The following is a 17,354-nucleotide window of genomic DNA, read 5'->3' on the forward strand; positions in this document are numbered from 1 at the left end:
GACGTAATATGATAAATTACTTTCTGATGCAGCAAATCAAGCGCCAACTGCAACCCAACGGCCTTCATGTCGGTTTTCTGTAGGGCACTGGTGATATACATGTGCATCTCGAGGAATCGTTCCATGGCGCCTCCCAGCTCGGCCTGTTCGATTTCCAGCTGCGACAGCAAATTCACGAACCACTCGAACGATCGTTGATCTCGGTTGATCCAGAAGAAGTCCACCTTCCGGAGGTTCATAATGGTTGGGGGAATCTCGCTGGTCCACTGGAAATTGCACCGTGGGCAGCAGTGTCGAGCTTTCCAGTACCGATGCATGATGGACTGCAGAATGGATGCGAAAGGAGTTACACCGATGCCGGTGGCTATGAGAATGGCGTGCTGTGCCTGGAAGATGTGGCTCGACGGGGCCCCGTAAGGGCCGTCGATGTAGATCTCCAAAGGTTTCCCGACGGGATAATTGACTGGTCGTTGCAGCTTGTCCTCGTCGGTAGCTCCCGGTTTATCGGCTGCGTTGCGTCGGACAATCTTGCCCTCTTCCGCTTCCTTTTGGGTGAACACTCCGGGCGAGACGACCATCGAGTTGGTGGAGTCACGTGGCTCGCAGTTCTCCAGACTTGGAGTCTTGAAGGCTATGATGGTGGGTTTGTTGCGCATGTAACGGAAGCTTTGGGCTAGCGATTTATTTTGTGGACTCAGATAGGCAAGTCCTAACGATTGGAGGCGCGCCTTACGGATTTGGACCTCGTCGAAGGATCTTTCCGACTCGGATCGCATGTATTCACGCAAGCTGAAAGAAAAGAAGATTCCAGCAATTGAAAGAAGAAGAAACTGCATAAATGAGTTCCAAATATCTGCAAATATATAACTTTTTATTGTTGTAAAGCAAACAAACAAAAATAATTAAAAATATTTGGCTTCTATTATTTGATGGGTATTTAACATGATTTCAATTTTCTCGATGAATTCCAAATGCACAATGTGCACTATGCACTACCCGTGCTACCCGAAAGGGTAGTGCAGCCTTTGACTCGCATGCAGCAGTGAGAGCCCGCGCATCTTCGGCTCTTTAGCTCGCAAAATATGAGAGACGCGCTCCCGAAGGTGGGTGCTGCACGAACATTTTTCGCACCGCTCTGAGTATTTAGACAATCCCTGATTACATGCATTGGAAATGCTATGGAAAGTAAAATTAGATGATTTTTTACTATTCTATAAAAAATAAACACGAGAGTGTCCATTATAGGAATATTTTGGGGGGTCCATAATAGGGAAGAAGATCGTCCCGAAACGGAACATAAACATCAAATGAAGTGTCGACTATAGGGAAGCAATTTCCCATTATGGACCCCCAGGGGGTCTACTATAGGGCGAATTCAGTCAGCCTTAAAATGTTTATTTCAACGAATAACGTCGAGCATTTAAGTGTTTTATGTATGTATCGTGAAGAGGAAACGCAGAGCTTGATATAAGATATCACGCTAAATTAATATTTTGAAAATTTCCACTCCTTATGCCAGGAAGAGCAAAATTTCGCTACTTGAAGGGCATTTTACTCTACATAGTATAAGAAAAGTCCAACCCCGTACCGCCAGCCGTTTTTAATTAAATTTAAAAAAAAATCCGTATGTTTTCCCGCGCAATTTTTTTTTTCAAATATCATCCTTCGACTTCTTCTTCATGCAACCTTTATTCGCCAATCGGTCAACATGAGAATTACAGCAATTCCCCCCAAACTCATACTTACACCATCATCCGCTCCCGTTTCTTGACTTTGTTCTGCATGTCGGGCATAGATAGCGACTTCTCCAATGGGACCTTCTGTTGGAACAGCAGCTTATGCAGGTTATGCTCTGGGGTAACCTTACGTTTGGGCTCCTCCAATCCGTCGTCACCGGTGAACGCTTCGTTAGAGACGCCAGAACCGCGGAATTGGTCCTTCCTGGAGAATGTCCTCTGCAGTGTAGCTTGGATTTTTTTTATGGCACGGTTCTCAGACAGTTGCCGGTCGAACTTCGGAGGTGCGTTCGGTGGCGGTGCCGTGTAGCTTTCCATTGCCAGCTTGGACGTACCCGGTGGCATCCGTTTGTTGACCAAAGGTTTGTCGAACGTATTATCCGTGGTTTTCGCTAAGGGGGATTCGACAGTGGCACCTTTTGCTTTTACTGGAGAGAATTTGAGTGGAACTTCCTTCGGTTTCTCTTGCACTAACTCGCTACTGGGTGATGAACTTGCCGTTTTGGAAGAACCGGCTATGACGGCCGGAATTTCTCCACTGTGTAGGCGCTCCTGTTCCCGTTCAAAGAAGCTGTGCAACCGGTTGGTCCATTCGCCAACACCTCGGATGTGCAACCAGATGTAGTCTTCCTGTTCTGGTGCGCTACTCAACGTGAACGGGTGCCACTCGTACTTGGCAATAGCTGGGATGTTTACGAACACATAATCGCCAGGCCGGAAGCAGAAATGAAATGGCCGTTTGATGACCAGATGAGTGACCTTGGAGGGTAGCAGCAACCCGGACGAGATATACGTCTTTCCATGCTCTGTTCGCATCCAAACTAATCTTTGGTGAATAATTTATTACGTGTTGCTCCGAACCAGGCAGGGTAGATAATCTGAATAAACTCTTACCTAACAGTTCGCTCAACCACGTAAATGAATCCGGGAAAAATAAACCACTTCCAGAAGTTGGGTCCGTGGAAGATAACCAGAATCCAAAATGGCACGTACAACAGATGGGTCCAATAGAAAACCTACAGAGAATCATTAAGCATACAAAAGTGCAGCCAAAAATCAAAAACAAAAAAAAATCCAGAAGAGAGATAAGAACGAAATTTGGTTAGTGTAGGAGCTAAAGAAACAGTGTTCAGAAATAGAAAAGGAATAAGTTGAATAGATCACGCGCTAAGAGTATACTTCGAAGCTGCCTCCACGTCGAACGAACGGCTGCGAGCAGATGAACATCACCAGCAAGATGAAGAACAGCGCGATTCCGGTTGGATTGGCGCAACCCCCAACAAGCCCGAATAGACCGGGCCGGGCCGTGAACAGCCACTCGGCGGTGGTGAAGTTCTTCGCGTTGATCACCGGATCGTTGACGACGATCGTTGCTGTTTAGGGATTATTTACAGTGTGTGCCGTTGGTGCGGGTTCGCGCAGGTTGGATATTTACAGCCCGGCAGGTTGCCGGGGAGGTAGATCGGAAATCGGAAGAAGGAGCAGAGTAGAGTGTGTCGAAGAGTAACAGGCGGTAGAGGTGGTCGGACGGGCAGGATCAGTTCAGGTTTAATTAAAAAGAAATGCGATAAAGAACGATTAGTCAGAGAGTTAATTCGAATTTATGAGCATGCAAGACTGAGTGCAAGGTTAGTTAACAGAAAGAACTTGTGTACAAAAGGTTTAACTTCACGCGTAATCGAGGATTGCGATTAAGCATAATGGAATTGGAATAAATTTGAATTAAAGACTATGCAACTATTCAACGTACACAACCCCCATGGTAGGCGTCTGATTGTACGCTTCGAAGCTCGAACGATATAGATTTTATTTATCTATGCTGCTCGCCGTAAAAACTGGCACAGAGAGCGTGTTGATACAAAGTTGACATCATCGGCTTAAGTGCAGATCGATGGTAATAATTTAGCATTAATTACAGTTAGAATTGAAGCTCTATATGCACAATGAAAATTGTTCCATGAAGAGTATGAAAAGTATTAACGTAAGATCTGCTCATTTTCACTTAATGTTTATGGTTTTCAAGATAGCTGCATAACAGTAATAGAACAAAAACATAACTCTACGTTATTTTTATAATTATTGAAATTTTAGAAATATTACAACTAACCATATACAAAACTAATATGCGGTCTTAAAAAATATGTTACCTTCTACCAAGCCAATTAAACAACTAACTTTATGTACACAACTTATTTCAACTAGAACAATGTGAATAAATAATTTACGGCAAATGGATTAGTATCCTGATAACGAAAATCTACAACTTACTGAAATTGAACAGATGCATAATGGTGTGCAGGAGACTGTAGGCGGCCACCAGCATGCCGGTCAGTTTGTGCAGATAGATATGCTGATCCAGTGGGAAAATGGCAGTAAAACCTCTATTGCGGAGATACGTGATACTTTGCCGCAGCATCAGCACCAGGATGAAGGCACAGTTGAAGTTGAGACATTGACCTGCAGGGATAACAATGCGGTTGGTTAGTGGAATATTATCATGCACGATATAACTATAGCAGACATACGTGTACGAATAACCCTGTCCGGCAGATAGATAATTAAGACAAGAGGAACTGTTCTTTATTATATCTTATATTACCACATTTAAGAATAATTCTAGAAACTTTTTTCAAATAGGTATGATTGATCCTGCCTGACATTGATTTTTGAAATGGCGATTGTACTAATTTACTATTTTGGTCAACTAATGTACCCAACAGAAACAATGAATGGCGATCTATCTGGTAGTAACGTTAGACGAACGAAAAAAATAGAGAGATTGAGTAATGTCAGTTTTGATGCCTATTTGAAAAAAAGTTCATAGAACTACGTGATAGTAAAGCGCAATTTTTGTTCTTTTTGATAACATTCTCATCTTTTTGGCATTAGTGCGTCGCATCGCTCGTCGCGTTTACGCTGGCCCTGGCCCCATGTGGATGCAGCAGTAGCTGACTATGCGTTCAAAGTCGGATACGCCTGGTAAATTAAAATTATCACCTAATATTAATGAATATTAGAATCCATCATATGGCAAATTTATTCTGCGAAATCTTCGTGGGAAACCGTCTGTCTTTAAGAAGGATACCTCTCTTCCAGAAACTTTTAAGAACCTACGTGCAGATTCCTTGTTTACGGTTAAAGGCGTGAATAACCTGAGCACGAGGAATTAGTATTTTATTTAAAACAAAGTTTGTGTTATTTTATTTTATTTATTTTGCTTATTTCATCTGACTATGTCGTCTACATGAAAACTTAAAACTAAAGGTCAGTTGATAAAACATCTGTTTAGCCGTTGACGAAACGCGGATGAACTGATGTTGAAGTCGAATTTGTCCGACACCTCGTTGAAATGGCGGATCATAGCGACAAAGCAGCTATTGACAGCATAATTGGTGTTATGTCTTTCTTCGACGAGCAAATCTCGAGGTCTCGAGGTGAGGGGGCATATAATGGAATTTTTGCCAACAAATCTGGCACGCCGTACTCGGGTAACAGAAGTTTGTCGATGAAAACGGCTTGCGCCAACGTTTCTCCGCTTATCAAGAGTATCTAGCCTAGGGTGGTCTAACCGGTAGTACCGAAACCGGTAATACCGGTATTACCGGCCAATTTCGGGTACCGAAAATACCGGTATTAGAGACGGAAAATACCGGTATCTTCGGTATTCCAAAATTTGCAGTCAGTATAAAAAATCTCGAATAATTTTCGCCTATATGCATCAGCTCAACTGCCTGTAAACACATATCTATCTTAGTAAGCATCATTGATGACGTTCACGCTACAAAAAAAACGATCAATATCGTCATTAATCATACCTGTTGCTACTCTACTCTTAGCCATCTGTCAAACTTTTTTTAATCTTTCGTTTATTTTGGAGGCTCAATTGCCGTGAAGCGTTACGGAGTCGAAATCAAGTTTAACAATTTCTTAAATCTTATACATAATGTTAGTTTTGAGGAACCGAAAGACTCGCGGTTTGGTCGAGGTTAGGGAATACAATAATATAGTAGGAAAGGAAGGGAATTTAGGGTGCTTAAGTAATTACGATGCTGATGTTCACATAGTTGACATTCTTGGCGATGTTTAACATCTGTAACGGGACAAACATTTTTTTTGGGAGACAACAATGAGAGGAAGACATACGAAAGGGGTTAACGACAGACATTGAAATGAACAACAAGAGGAAGACATTCGATATGGGGAACGACAGACAAGGGGGTGGGCAGACTAAGATCACAATCTTACATCAGCAACTTTCACAAATTGGTGGACGAGGGACATGTATTCGAGATCAAGGCCCGCCAACACTTCTCTAATAGGCTTTGGTTGTTTTCCTCGGACCCGGAGATGTTCAGTTAATGCAGATCTGGGGCCGCGATTCTCCTCGCACGCCCACACGACATGATCAATGTCCTGATAATCCTCGCCGCAAACACAGAGATTGCTTTCCGAGAGCCCCACTCTGAAAAGATGTGCATTTAGAGTGTAGTGATTGGACATTAGACGACACATGGTTCGAATGAAGTCTCGTCCTATATTCAATTTTTTGAACCATGGACGCTTCGACACCTGTGGGCGAATTGAATACAGCCATCTACCCAGCTCCCCATTTGTCCATTTCTGCTGCCAGCTGATCAAGGTTTCCTGACGAACTAATGAGAAAAATTCATCGAAGGTGATTAGCCGATCGTAAATATCACCTTCCATAGCGCCCACCTTAGCCAAAGAGTCCGCTTTCTCATTTCCCGGGATCGAGCAATGAGAAGGGACCCAAGCCATGGTGATTGTGAATGACCTTTTTGATAAAGCACTCAAAGCTTTCTGTATCCCGGTTAGAAGATACGCTGAGTGCTTTACAGGTTTCATTGACCGAACAGCCTCCAAGGTACTTAGACTGTCGGTGAAGATAAAGAAGTGATCAGGAGGTAGGGATGCAATATGCTCAAGTGAATAGTGTACCGCAGCTAGCTAAGCGGTATACACGGAACAAGGCTTTTTCAGCTTAAAGTAGGCGCTATGAAAAACGTTAAAACCAGTGAAGTCATCCATTTTTGACCCGTCTGTAAAAAAGCTTCTCTCGTCGCTGGCATGCCCGTATTTGCTTGCAAATAATGGAGGTATGACCTCCGCACGAAGAAAGTCTGGTATTCCATGAACCTCCTGCTTCATGGACAGATCAAAAGTAACAGAGGAACTGTAAGAGTCTAAGAAATTAGCATGATTGGTGTCAACCGAAGATGGGCTTACCTCCAGCGTCATATACCAGTGGTAAATGCTCATGAATCGAGATTGAGGGTTTTGTTCGAGCAGCTTCTCGAAGTTGTCAATGACCAATGGATTGAGAACCTCACAGCGGATGAGGAACCGGAGCGATAATTCCGCGAAACGATCTGTTAGAGGCAGTACTCCCGCAAGTACTTCCAGACTCATCGTATGAGTCGAATTCATACAACCCAACGCGATACGGAGACAGCGGTACTGAATCCGTTGAAGCTTCAGCATGTGTGTTTTAGCCGCGGACTGGAAGCATAAACTACCGTATTCGAGAACCGACAGAATGGTTGTTCGGTACAACGTGATAAGATCTTCGGGATGCGCTCCCCACCAAGTTCCCGTTATCGTTCGCATGAAGTTGATTCTTTTCTGGCATTTTTGTGTCAGATACACAATGTGTTTCCCGAAGGTACATTTCGAGTCGAACCAGACCCCGAGGTATTTAGAAGACATGCTATGAGTGATTGTCTTACCCATCAGTTGGAGCGGAAACTTTGCCGGCTTATGTTTTTTTGAAAAGACAACCATCTCAGTTTTCTCCGGAGAGAATGCGATACCCAGCTTTAAAGCCCAAGTAGACAAATTGTCCAGAGTATCTTGCAATGGTCCTTGCAGATCAACTGCGGTTGGCCCCGAAACGGATACAACACAATCATCTGCAAGCTAGCAATTTGGCATGAGACATTCATCAATGTTTCTGACGTAAAAATTGTAAAGGAAGGGGATTGAGCATGAGCCCTGGGGGGGGGGAGACCCATGTAGCATATTCGTGAAGTTGCCGAAGCACTACGAGAAAAACTCATACGCTTCTCTAGCAACAAATTATATAAATAGTTGTATAAAATTGTGAAAGTCCACACGAGTGGAGTTTGTCGGATAAGACATCAACGCAAACTGAATCAAAAGCCCCCTCAATGTCCAAAAAAACTGAGCCCATTTGCTCTTTTTAGTGAAAGTAAGCTTAATTTCTGAAGAAAGCAACGCAAGACAATCGTTCGTTCCCTTGCCCCTGCGGAAACCAAATTGTGTATCTGACAACAAACCATTCGAATCAATCCATTCGTCTAGCCGGAAGAGAATCATCTTCTCCAACAACTTCCGAAGACAGGACAACATCGCGATGGGGCGATACGAAATATAATCCGACGCGGGTTTTCCAGGATGGCTAACACCCTCATTTGCCTCCAATCGTCCGGAACAATGTTGCACTCCAGTAACTGGTTGAACAAGCTCAATAGGCGCCTCTTCGCGACGTCTGGGAGGTTTTTGAGCAAATTGAACCTTATTCTATCCATCCCTGGAGCAGAATTGTTACATGAAAGGAGAGCAAGCGAGAATTCAATCATCGAAAAGGGCCGATCCATATCATCCCTGTCAGCAAAAGCATCACGTGACACTTGCTTAACCGGCACCGAATCCGGACAAACTTTCTTCGCAAAATCGAGTATCCACCGCGACGAGCTTTCACGATCTTCGTTAACGGACGACGCGTTGCGCATTCTTCTCCCGACGGTCCACAGAGTTTTAATTGAGGTCTCGCGCGATAAACCTTCAACAAAAGTGCGCCAATATCCACGTTTCTTCACTTTGACCAGCTTCTTGAACTGGATCTCGAGCGCGATGTACCGTTTGTGAAGAACGATCGATCCGTGTTTCCGAAATTCCTTAAACGCGTTGGATTTCTCACGATAGAGCTGTGTCACCATGGACTATGTGGTTTCCTACGAATCGAAACTCCTGGCACCGGCCGGCGTTGTGCATGGAGAGTGCTGTCAATAATTAACTGAGATAGAAACTGGTACTCTTCAAGCGGTGGAAGAGTTTCTATCGACTGTATGCCATCAGTGATGGCCTCCCCATATTTCCCCCAATCGATGTGCTTTGTGAGGTTATATGAGAGGTCGATAGAAGCGCATTGATTATGTCCATTGGAAATTAAAACTTCGATCGGCAAATGATCACTACCATGGGGATCTTGGACCACCTTCCAAGTACATGTAGTGATGTATAGATGGTTGGATAATTGGATTAAGAAATATGGCACTAATGTATATTTACAAATTGATTAAAAAATGGATTTAAAAAAAACATAGATACCTTTGGAAAAATAAATAATAGATGAAAATGATCAATCCTTCAATCATCAGTCTTTCAACTAATTTGGATGAGTGAAGTCCTGTTTTGAAGGATGATTCATGAACCTGAAGAAAAATATGAATGAAAGATTTGGATACCTCCGGTCACAACATTGGCGCAGTGTAGGTTAGTATCCAAAGTATTTAACAGACTGGCAGAAAACAGTGTGAGAATAAAAATATTTTGGGCCTAATGTTAAATGTAAAAGGAAAGACTCTGAAAATCGATGTACAACAGACAAAACTTATGATTTTGATTACGCTCTGATCGAGATCTATGTGAATGGACTCCGAGAAGGAAGACGGAGATCCTGGTCAGATTTGATACAGAAAGTACAGATATAAAACACCGATTGAGAAGGCGGATGTTTTAAATTGAAATGGATAGAAATCATGCATGTCTGCAAATGGGCTCTGATAGGGAAGGCAGAGTACCATGAGGAGAGATTCCGATAGGGAAGGCGGAAGTCTCGAATTAGTTCAAAATTGAGTTCCGATTGGGAAGGCGGAATTTCTGATAAGACAAGTGAACATGATATGATAATAACAATTACCGTTTAACTTGCACAGCTTTGATCATAAAGCAGAGTTCTGTTTTATTTAATTTCCAAATAATCAGTTCGACAACAAAAAGTTCAGAAAGATACGATCACCAAACACTAATGGCATAAATTTATTCATTCAGCATCTTTAAAGAGTGCTTTACCTTTACTAAAAGTATCAAGAAGAGTTTTCCAGATTTTCCTGAAAAGCATGGATGAAATGGTTTGCTTAAGCATAACGATGTACTCAACAAATATCACAAGGGTGCAAACTAGCGAAAATATTTTAGATTACGTTTCTTGTGTTTATGAGAACAGTTAAATGAAGTTTATGAACACATTGCTTAACTGTTTTGGTAAAACACAATTTTATTTGAAATTTATATCAAATATCAAGGTTACTAGTTGGTTAGCTCGGATAGAACGAGATCGACTCTCGGTTTAAATCTTATCGAGTATTAATAATACGACTCAACAGGCTCCGCAATTTATTGTTGTGCTTGCGATACAAGATACAAAGCCGTACAAATGGTAGACTTGAAAAGTCTTGACCCAGTAATTGTGGAAATGCTAGAAATGAAAACTATTTAACATTAGATTTCGACTAACAAACTGAATCTCAATGAGCTAAAGCTGAAATGTACTTTGAGTATATATTATTGTCTTTATTTAAGAAGTTTCAAGCGAGGTTCTTAGCCCTAGACTGGCTCACCTCTAAGATTTTGAATACCTACTGTTTCTTACCCTCAGGAATTGCCAAACACTTTTGATATATGAATATAATACTATTCGTGCTGTGCATGCTACGATGAGTTTCCCATAATATTTTCCACGATGCATTAATACCAATAACCTTACTTTCTTTACTATTGTACTGTATCCTACAAATACATCTATAGTATAAAGAAATCAATAAAAGTACTTAAATAACGACCAGATACTAGAATGTTTGGCATTGATTATTTGATTTAAGGTTAACGATCGTAATGACTTAAAGGAACATTGAGTAATTGAGTAAAATCGAAGATTCTCAACTAGGGTAAATCACTACTTGGGCCTATGGACCCGGTTCCCGGCTCACTGAACAGAAAACTAATGATTTATACTGTTTGAAAGCCGTAGGTTCATGATTGATAGTTTTTAAAAAGTCTCCCATTTATTTTTCACAATACTCAATATTTTTCAACCACTTGTTTCACTCCTAATTGATCCAATTGTAGAAAACAAAAATGTATATTTCAAAATTTCGCTCTCCGATGCCACGCCACTGAGCCGGAGTGATTCTTTCCACTTTTACAAAACGGTATCATCAAATAAACACCTACCTGAAAATCGTCACAGTGCTCGATACAACCATTGCTTGAAGCTGTCAATCACCACACCATAATTCTAAACACACGCGCTTCAATTCTTCCTAATTTTTCGTTTCACTAGAACTTATTTAAACACATTAGAATACATTTTAAAATGTATCCTCAAACCGAACAAAAAATCACCTCGGCCCAAGAACTTCTTGCCGCACCGTGCTGCCAAAACGCCAGGAGTATGAAAATGATCCTTCATTGTTAATAGGAAAACTGTCTAATACGTTGACGCTATCATGTTATTTATAATTCTTTCGATTTCAAAAGGTGAAAAAAATATTGTTTTTAAGTATTTGGAAGAAATTTGGATGAGTAAATATATCTTCTCAACCAAATAAAAATTATTATGAATAATACCATCTGGCATCTTGTTGTCGTGGAACGTGCATATTTTTGTTTACGTCGCATTTTCTACCGTCCCGAGAGAGAAAGAGAGTAATAAGTTGAGAGATTGAGCAAAATTTTGCTTAGGCCGGGAATTGGTTTGGAAGTGGGCCGGAAATTAAATCGCTATGACTGAAATGAGTGCTGCACCTCGTTAATTAAAATCAAATAAAAGCTTTTTTGAACGATATTTAGCACTGATACCTTTTTTTTTTTAATCAGAAGTGAACCTCAATGCAGTATTACACAGCCCACAAGATTCAGGAAAAGTTGCTTCCTGTCATAATAACAATTAAATAATTCAGTCGTATGCAAGTTAGGCCGGGAATGGGGTAAGAAACCCTATGCGAACAGAGCTCGGTAGAAAATATCTCCAGCAAAGCAAACTGAGCATTAACTTAATTAGCTTGATTCATGCACAGTACACTTAGTGTTTTAACAATAATTGGGAGATAGATAATCAAACAAATCATAATGTAACAATATACTGGAAGATAGTATGTATGATAAAAAAAAAACGGCAAAATATAAATGTCCTGAAAAATAATAATAAATTGTATGTCAAATACAATATGTATAAAGAAATCAATAAAAGTACTTAAATAACGACCAGATACTAGAATGTATGGCATTGATTATTTGATTTAAGGTTAACGATCGTGATGACTTAAAGGAACATTGAGTAATTGAGTAAAATCGAAGATTCTCAACTATGCGAACAGATCTCGATAGAAAATAATAAAAATAAATTGTATGTCAAATACAATATGTTTGATAACTAAAGATTTGTAAGAACATGGACCTCGAATGAATTAGATTTTCTTGTTGGCAAATTATTCAATGTAAGAGATACTGTTTGTGGAGATGTGCTAGATACTTAAACAAATACAGGAATACGTGATAAAAAAACACAAGAGAAGTACAAAACGAATCAAAGAGTATTTTATAGTATGTAGTTTGGTCAAAGATATTGAAACAAAAAAAAACAAAAGAGTATAGATGGGGGGTAATGTAGTGATGTATAGATGGTTGGATAATTGGATTAAGAAATATGGCACTAATGTATATTTACAAATTGATTAAAAAATGGATTTAAAAAAAACATAGATACCTTTAGAAAAATAAATAATAGATGAAAATGATCAATCCTTCAATCATCAGTCTTTCAACTAATTTGGATGAGTGAAGTCCTGTTTTGAAGGATGATTCATGAACCTGAAGAAAAATATGAATGAAAGATTTGGATACCTCCGGTCACAACATTGGATGACCTGTTTTGAAGGATGATTCATGAACCTGAAGAAAAATATGAATGAAAGATTTGGATACCTCCGGTCACAACGATAATGAGCTCGAACAAATGGAAAGATCTAGACGACTATCTCTTGCTGGAGGAGCCACTCGTGTAACTTCTCCTGTATTCAAAATTGTCATATTAAAGTCGTCGCAGAGGTCGTATATCATTGATGAACGGTTGTCGTCGTACAGTTCCCCAGCCTGTTCCGTGGGGAGTAAAAATCTCCCAAGAGCAACCGTGGCTCGGGCATAACCGAGCAGATGTGCGAGAGATCCCTACGAGATATCGCGGTGTTTGGAGGAAGATATATCGAGGCGATACTGAGGTCTTTTCCTCGAATAGTCACCTGACATGCGACAGCTTCGGTGCATGACATCGAAGCAAAATCGACCCTATCGAAGGAGTGCTGTTTTTTGATCCCTAAAAGCACCCCTCCATATCGATCTGCCCGATCGCAGCGGTTATGTTGAAATCAGGAAAATGAAGGTTCACATATGGTGTTAGCCAAGCTTCACATATAGCAAAAGCATCGTATTGTAATTTGTTAACTAAAAATTTGAATATATCTTATTTTTGAAGAATACTTCGACAGTTCCACTGTAGAATCGAAATCATGTTACCCTTACTGACTAAGTTAGCCATTGAAGGATACAAATGACTCCAGGAGGGGCATTTTTGAAGCCAGTTGCTTTAGGAGAGGAGTCAGAATAGGAAGAACAGTTTTGACCATGTTCTTTACGGGGTCGGAAGCATCAAAGAAGTTGAGGATGAGCTCCACGATGCCAGAAAGTGTGAACATTGGAGCGCTCGGGAGTTCTTCTGCTCGCTCTGTATGCTCTCTTTCTGGCTAAGAAATCGCAAAAAATGGGGCATCTGGGATTTTAGATGTTCCCGGAAGCGGTGGAAACTCTCGATCATCCCGATGTGAAACCACAAAAGTTGAACGTTTTTGAGTATTTCCACCCGCTTTGAATTTGACCATGTTGGATTGGGGCTCACTTTGCGGTTGTTTTCTAGGCTTTTTCGAGGGTCGCTGGCTCTGTTTTATTCTCTTCCTCGTTGAGCCATTGAAAACAAAGGGAACGCCATTCCCAACTTCGGAGTCAGAGCTACCTTGATCGTTCAAAGGAAGAGACGAGTAGATGGTGTCAGAAACGAGTGGAGAAGCGGCCTTCCTTAACATTTCGGCGTAACTTCGCCGAGAACGCTGCTGAAGAGACCGCTTCTGGTGGATTCGGAGCTGTATGTTCGTTGGGCAAGCTTCAAGAGCATGTGGAGGGCTTTCGTTACAATAGACACATTTCGGTGCTGCCTTGCACGTGCCATCCACATGCTTCTCTCCGCACGATGCACAGCGAGGTTTAGTACTAAGCGGTGTGGCCCAGTTGCTTGCAATTAATACAATCCATCACCTTCGGTACATACAGCCGCACAGGTGGACGAAGTTTGCCAATCACTACGTAGTCAGGCAGTACGGACCCGGAAAAGGTAACGCAGAAAGAGTCAGATGGGGAATAAATCCGCTTCTCTTCCTCCTGAGACACCGAATTCATTTGTTTACAATCCAGTATCGCAACAGGAGGCAAAGAAACGTTCTTGAAACGATCGAACCTTGTTTCAAATCGTCGCATGTCATACTTCCCTCCGTCACCACCCCCGCGATCTCACACACTGCTGACGGTAAATACACTTTGTATTCGAGAGTGAAAAGCTCACAGGTGGCAATCTCGTTGGTCTGTTTGCGATCACTGACCGTGACACGGAGTTTACTGGACCCAACCATGTCAATGGTCGTGACAGACGAAAATCGCTTTTCCAGATCTTTGCTAATCTGGCTGATATTCAAACGTTTGCCTTTGGGTCGAAAGAAAACAACATACGGCCCACTAGAGTCGTGAGGGTAGACCTTGGGACGGGGGCTCGTAGAGGAAATTTTAGCGTTGCTGGTGTCCATTTCGTTTTGGTTTGGAACACCTGAATGCAACGAAACATCTGACATGGAATACGAAGTACCCCGCCAACTTCGCCTTCGCGCATTGCAGGACACGAAATGCGCCGCTGCAGCGAGGCACAATCTATTTTAAAACTAAACAATTATCACAAGGGCAGAAAAACACACACACAAACAAAAATGATTTGGGACAGAGGGAAGACGAGTAAAAAGAGAGAAAAACTATTCCGATAAGATGGAGAAGGGAGGGGAACAATAAGAGGGAGCTCAATTAAATACTTGCGTTCACACTGCTGTGTTGCCGGCTAACAGTTCTGGCAGCACACACTAGCTCGATGGACACTCGCCGGTGGTGCGGTCGAAGCGAACCACGCTATTGTTGGTGTTCTCGCCGCACCCAACACTGCAACTGGGTGGATGGATGGTGGCAGGACGGCAGCGTCTGTGTTGGTGGAGACGCACGATGGATGATGACTGTCGGCGTGGGACGATGATGCCTGCGCCTGCGATGGACGCCGAATAAACTGCAAAGTTTTGCGTAGTTGCAAAACCAACGAAATGGCTACTTAACTGCTAGCTAAGCACCACTTCCACTCAAGCACTATGGTCCAATGCACCGAGTTCATCATTGACGTTTGAGACGGGCGCTGTTTACTTAGAATGAATACTTTTTCATTCATCGAGTTCATGCAAGTGTTCATTTTAGTAAACAGCGCCCGTCTCAAACGTCATTGTGTTCATTCGGTGCATTGGACCATGCTTCAAAACACTTTCAGAAAAAACCACTACCTGTACTTCAGGAAAAAACCGAATGAGAAGCAGACCGTACGCGGATTTACATCAACCGTCTCGCACGGATGCTCGACGTGGAATGTCCTTCTTCTTATTCCTTCTTAATTCCTCCTTTCTTTTTCCCTTCTTCCTTTTTCCTTCCCCTTTCTCTCTTCGTCCTCATTAGACCGGTAGTCCTCTACGGACACGAGACCTGGACGATGCTCGTGGAGGACCAACGCGCACTCGGAGTTTTCGAAAGGAAAGTGCTGCGTACCATCTATGGTGGGGTGCAGATGGCGGACGGAACGTGGAGGAGGCGAATGAACCACGAGTTGCATCAGCTGTTGGGAGAACCATCCATCGTTCACACCGCGAAAATCGGACGACTGCGGTGGGCCGTGCACGTAGCCAGAATGTCGGACAGTAACCCGGTGAAAATGGTTCTCGACAACGATCCGACGGGCACAAGAAGGCGAGGTGCGCAGCGGGCAAGGTGGATCGATCAGGTGGAAGATGACTTCTCCGTAGACTGCGTGGTTGGCGACGTGTAGCCATGGACCGAGCCGAATGGAGAAGACTCTTATATACCGCACAGGCCACTTCGGCCTTAGTCTGAATAAATAAATAATAATTCTCTCTTCGTCCTTCTTTCTTTTTTTCTTTCTCTTTCCATCTTTAATCATTCTTCTTCCTTTCTTCTTACTACTTCCATCATTCTTCTTCTATTTTCTTTTTTCCTTCTTCCTTGTTGTCTTTTACTTCTTTCTTCTTACTCCTTCTTTTTCTTTATTCCTTCTCCCTTCTTCTTTCATCTGTTTCATCTTCCTTTTTGTTTCTTCATTCTTTTCCTTCCTTTTTCTTCCGTTTTTTCACCCTTCTTCCACTTTCGACCTTTTGCCCCTTCGTACTTTTGTCTTTCGATCTTTTGTTCTTTCGACCTTTCGTCTTTCGATCTTATTTCTTTCATCCTTTTGTCATAGTTTCGGACAACCCAACTCCATGTATACGCTTTCGCTTTCGTATGCGCTTTCGAATATCTGTTCATGTCGTATTCGAATGGCATTGTCGATGGAGCTCATCATTCGAGATCCGGTTGTGAGGCCATCAGGCCTGAATTGACCTTTCCCGTCAAAAATTATATCTCGTTTTATTTTCTCAGTCGATTCTTTGGCTTATTAAAGGTCAACTTTCCCAAAAACCCATATTTTTTTGGAATCTCTAACTATTTTTAAAATCGAAAAATCAGAAGGGTTGTATGCAAGACACGACCGCCCGACGTAAACTACGAAAAACCTTTTGGTGCAATGATAATAACCAATTATTTTCAATAGTCCAATTTGTTTTCAATAATACGCATTTCCAATCAGTCATAACAACAAAACCAAAGTCAGAATATTGCGAACTTTACTATTCGATGCAATCATATTCAATTCTGCACAGTTTGTCGGAGAGAGACGTTGCAATAATGTTATTCGCATTGAATTTTGATCAAAGTAAAACTTAATTGCTTGGTGATAGCAGATTGTTTTCCGTCGGTAGTAGAATCACGAGAGCACGATTCAGAGAAAGACTTATAATTTTGGTAGATAGTCATCCATGCGAAAACACTTTTGCAGCTTCTCCGTTTGACGCGCGCTCGTGATTCTACATACATACAGAAAACATACGATGATTCAACTCATCCATGAGTTTTTAGGTGCTGAAATGTCTCGCGCGCGCGGGAGAGCAGTTTTCTTATAATCAATAAAGATGGCTCATTAGTCCCGCCTCTTTGTTGTCCGGTATGACTGCAAATATTGTGTAACCGTCACACCCCCCCCAAAGGGGCGTGGCTACAGGTTCAACTTTATTGATTACAAGAAAGCAGCTCTTCCGCGCGCGCGAGCCATTTCGTTCG

At 41.9% G+C, this 17,354-nt stretch overlaps 1 protein-coding gene across 1 annotated transcript in view; it reads right to left on the reverse strand.

Annotated features, from left to right (window-relative positions):
• LOC134213431 (NADPH oxidase 5) overlaps nt 1-17,354 on the reverse strand; it is a 335,835-nt gene that overhangs the window by 422 nt on the left and 318,059 nt on the right. The window contains exons 11-15 of the mRNA XM_062692477.1: nt 4,005-4,193; nt 2,916-3,109; nt 2,631-2,752; nt 1,747-2,562; nt 21-789 (exon numbers count right to left, since the gene is read on the reverse strand). Of these exons, the coding sequence (XP_062548461.1) occupies nt 21-789; nt 1,747-2,562; nt 2,631-2,752; nt 2,916-3,109; nt 4,005-4,193 (2,090 nt within the window). The remainder of the gene's footprint in view (nt 1-20; nt 790-1,746; nt 2,563-2,630; nt 2,753-2,915; nt 3,110-4,004; nt 4,194-17,354) is intronic.

The sequence above is a fragment of the Armigeres subalbatus genome, chromosome 2 (assembly GCF_024139115.2).
Source record: "Armigeres subalbatus isolate Guangzhou_Male chromosome 2, GZ_Asu_2, whole genome shotgun sequence".
Classification (NCBI taxonomy): Eukaryota; Metazoa; Arthropoda; class Insecta; order Diptera; family Culicidae; genus Armigeres; species Armigeres subalbatus.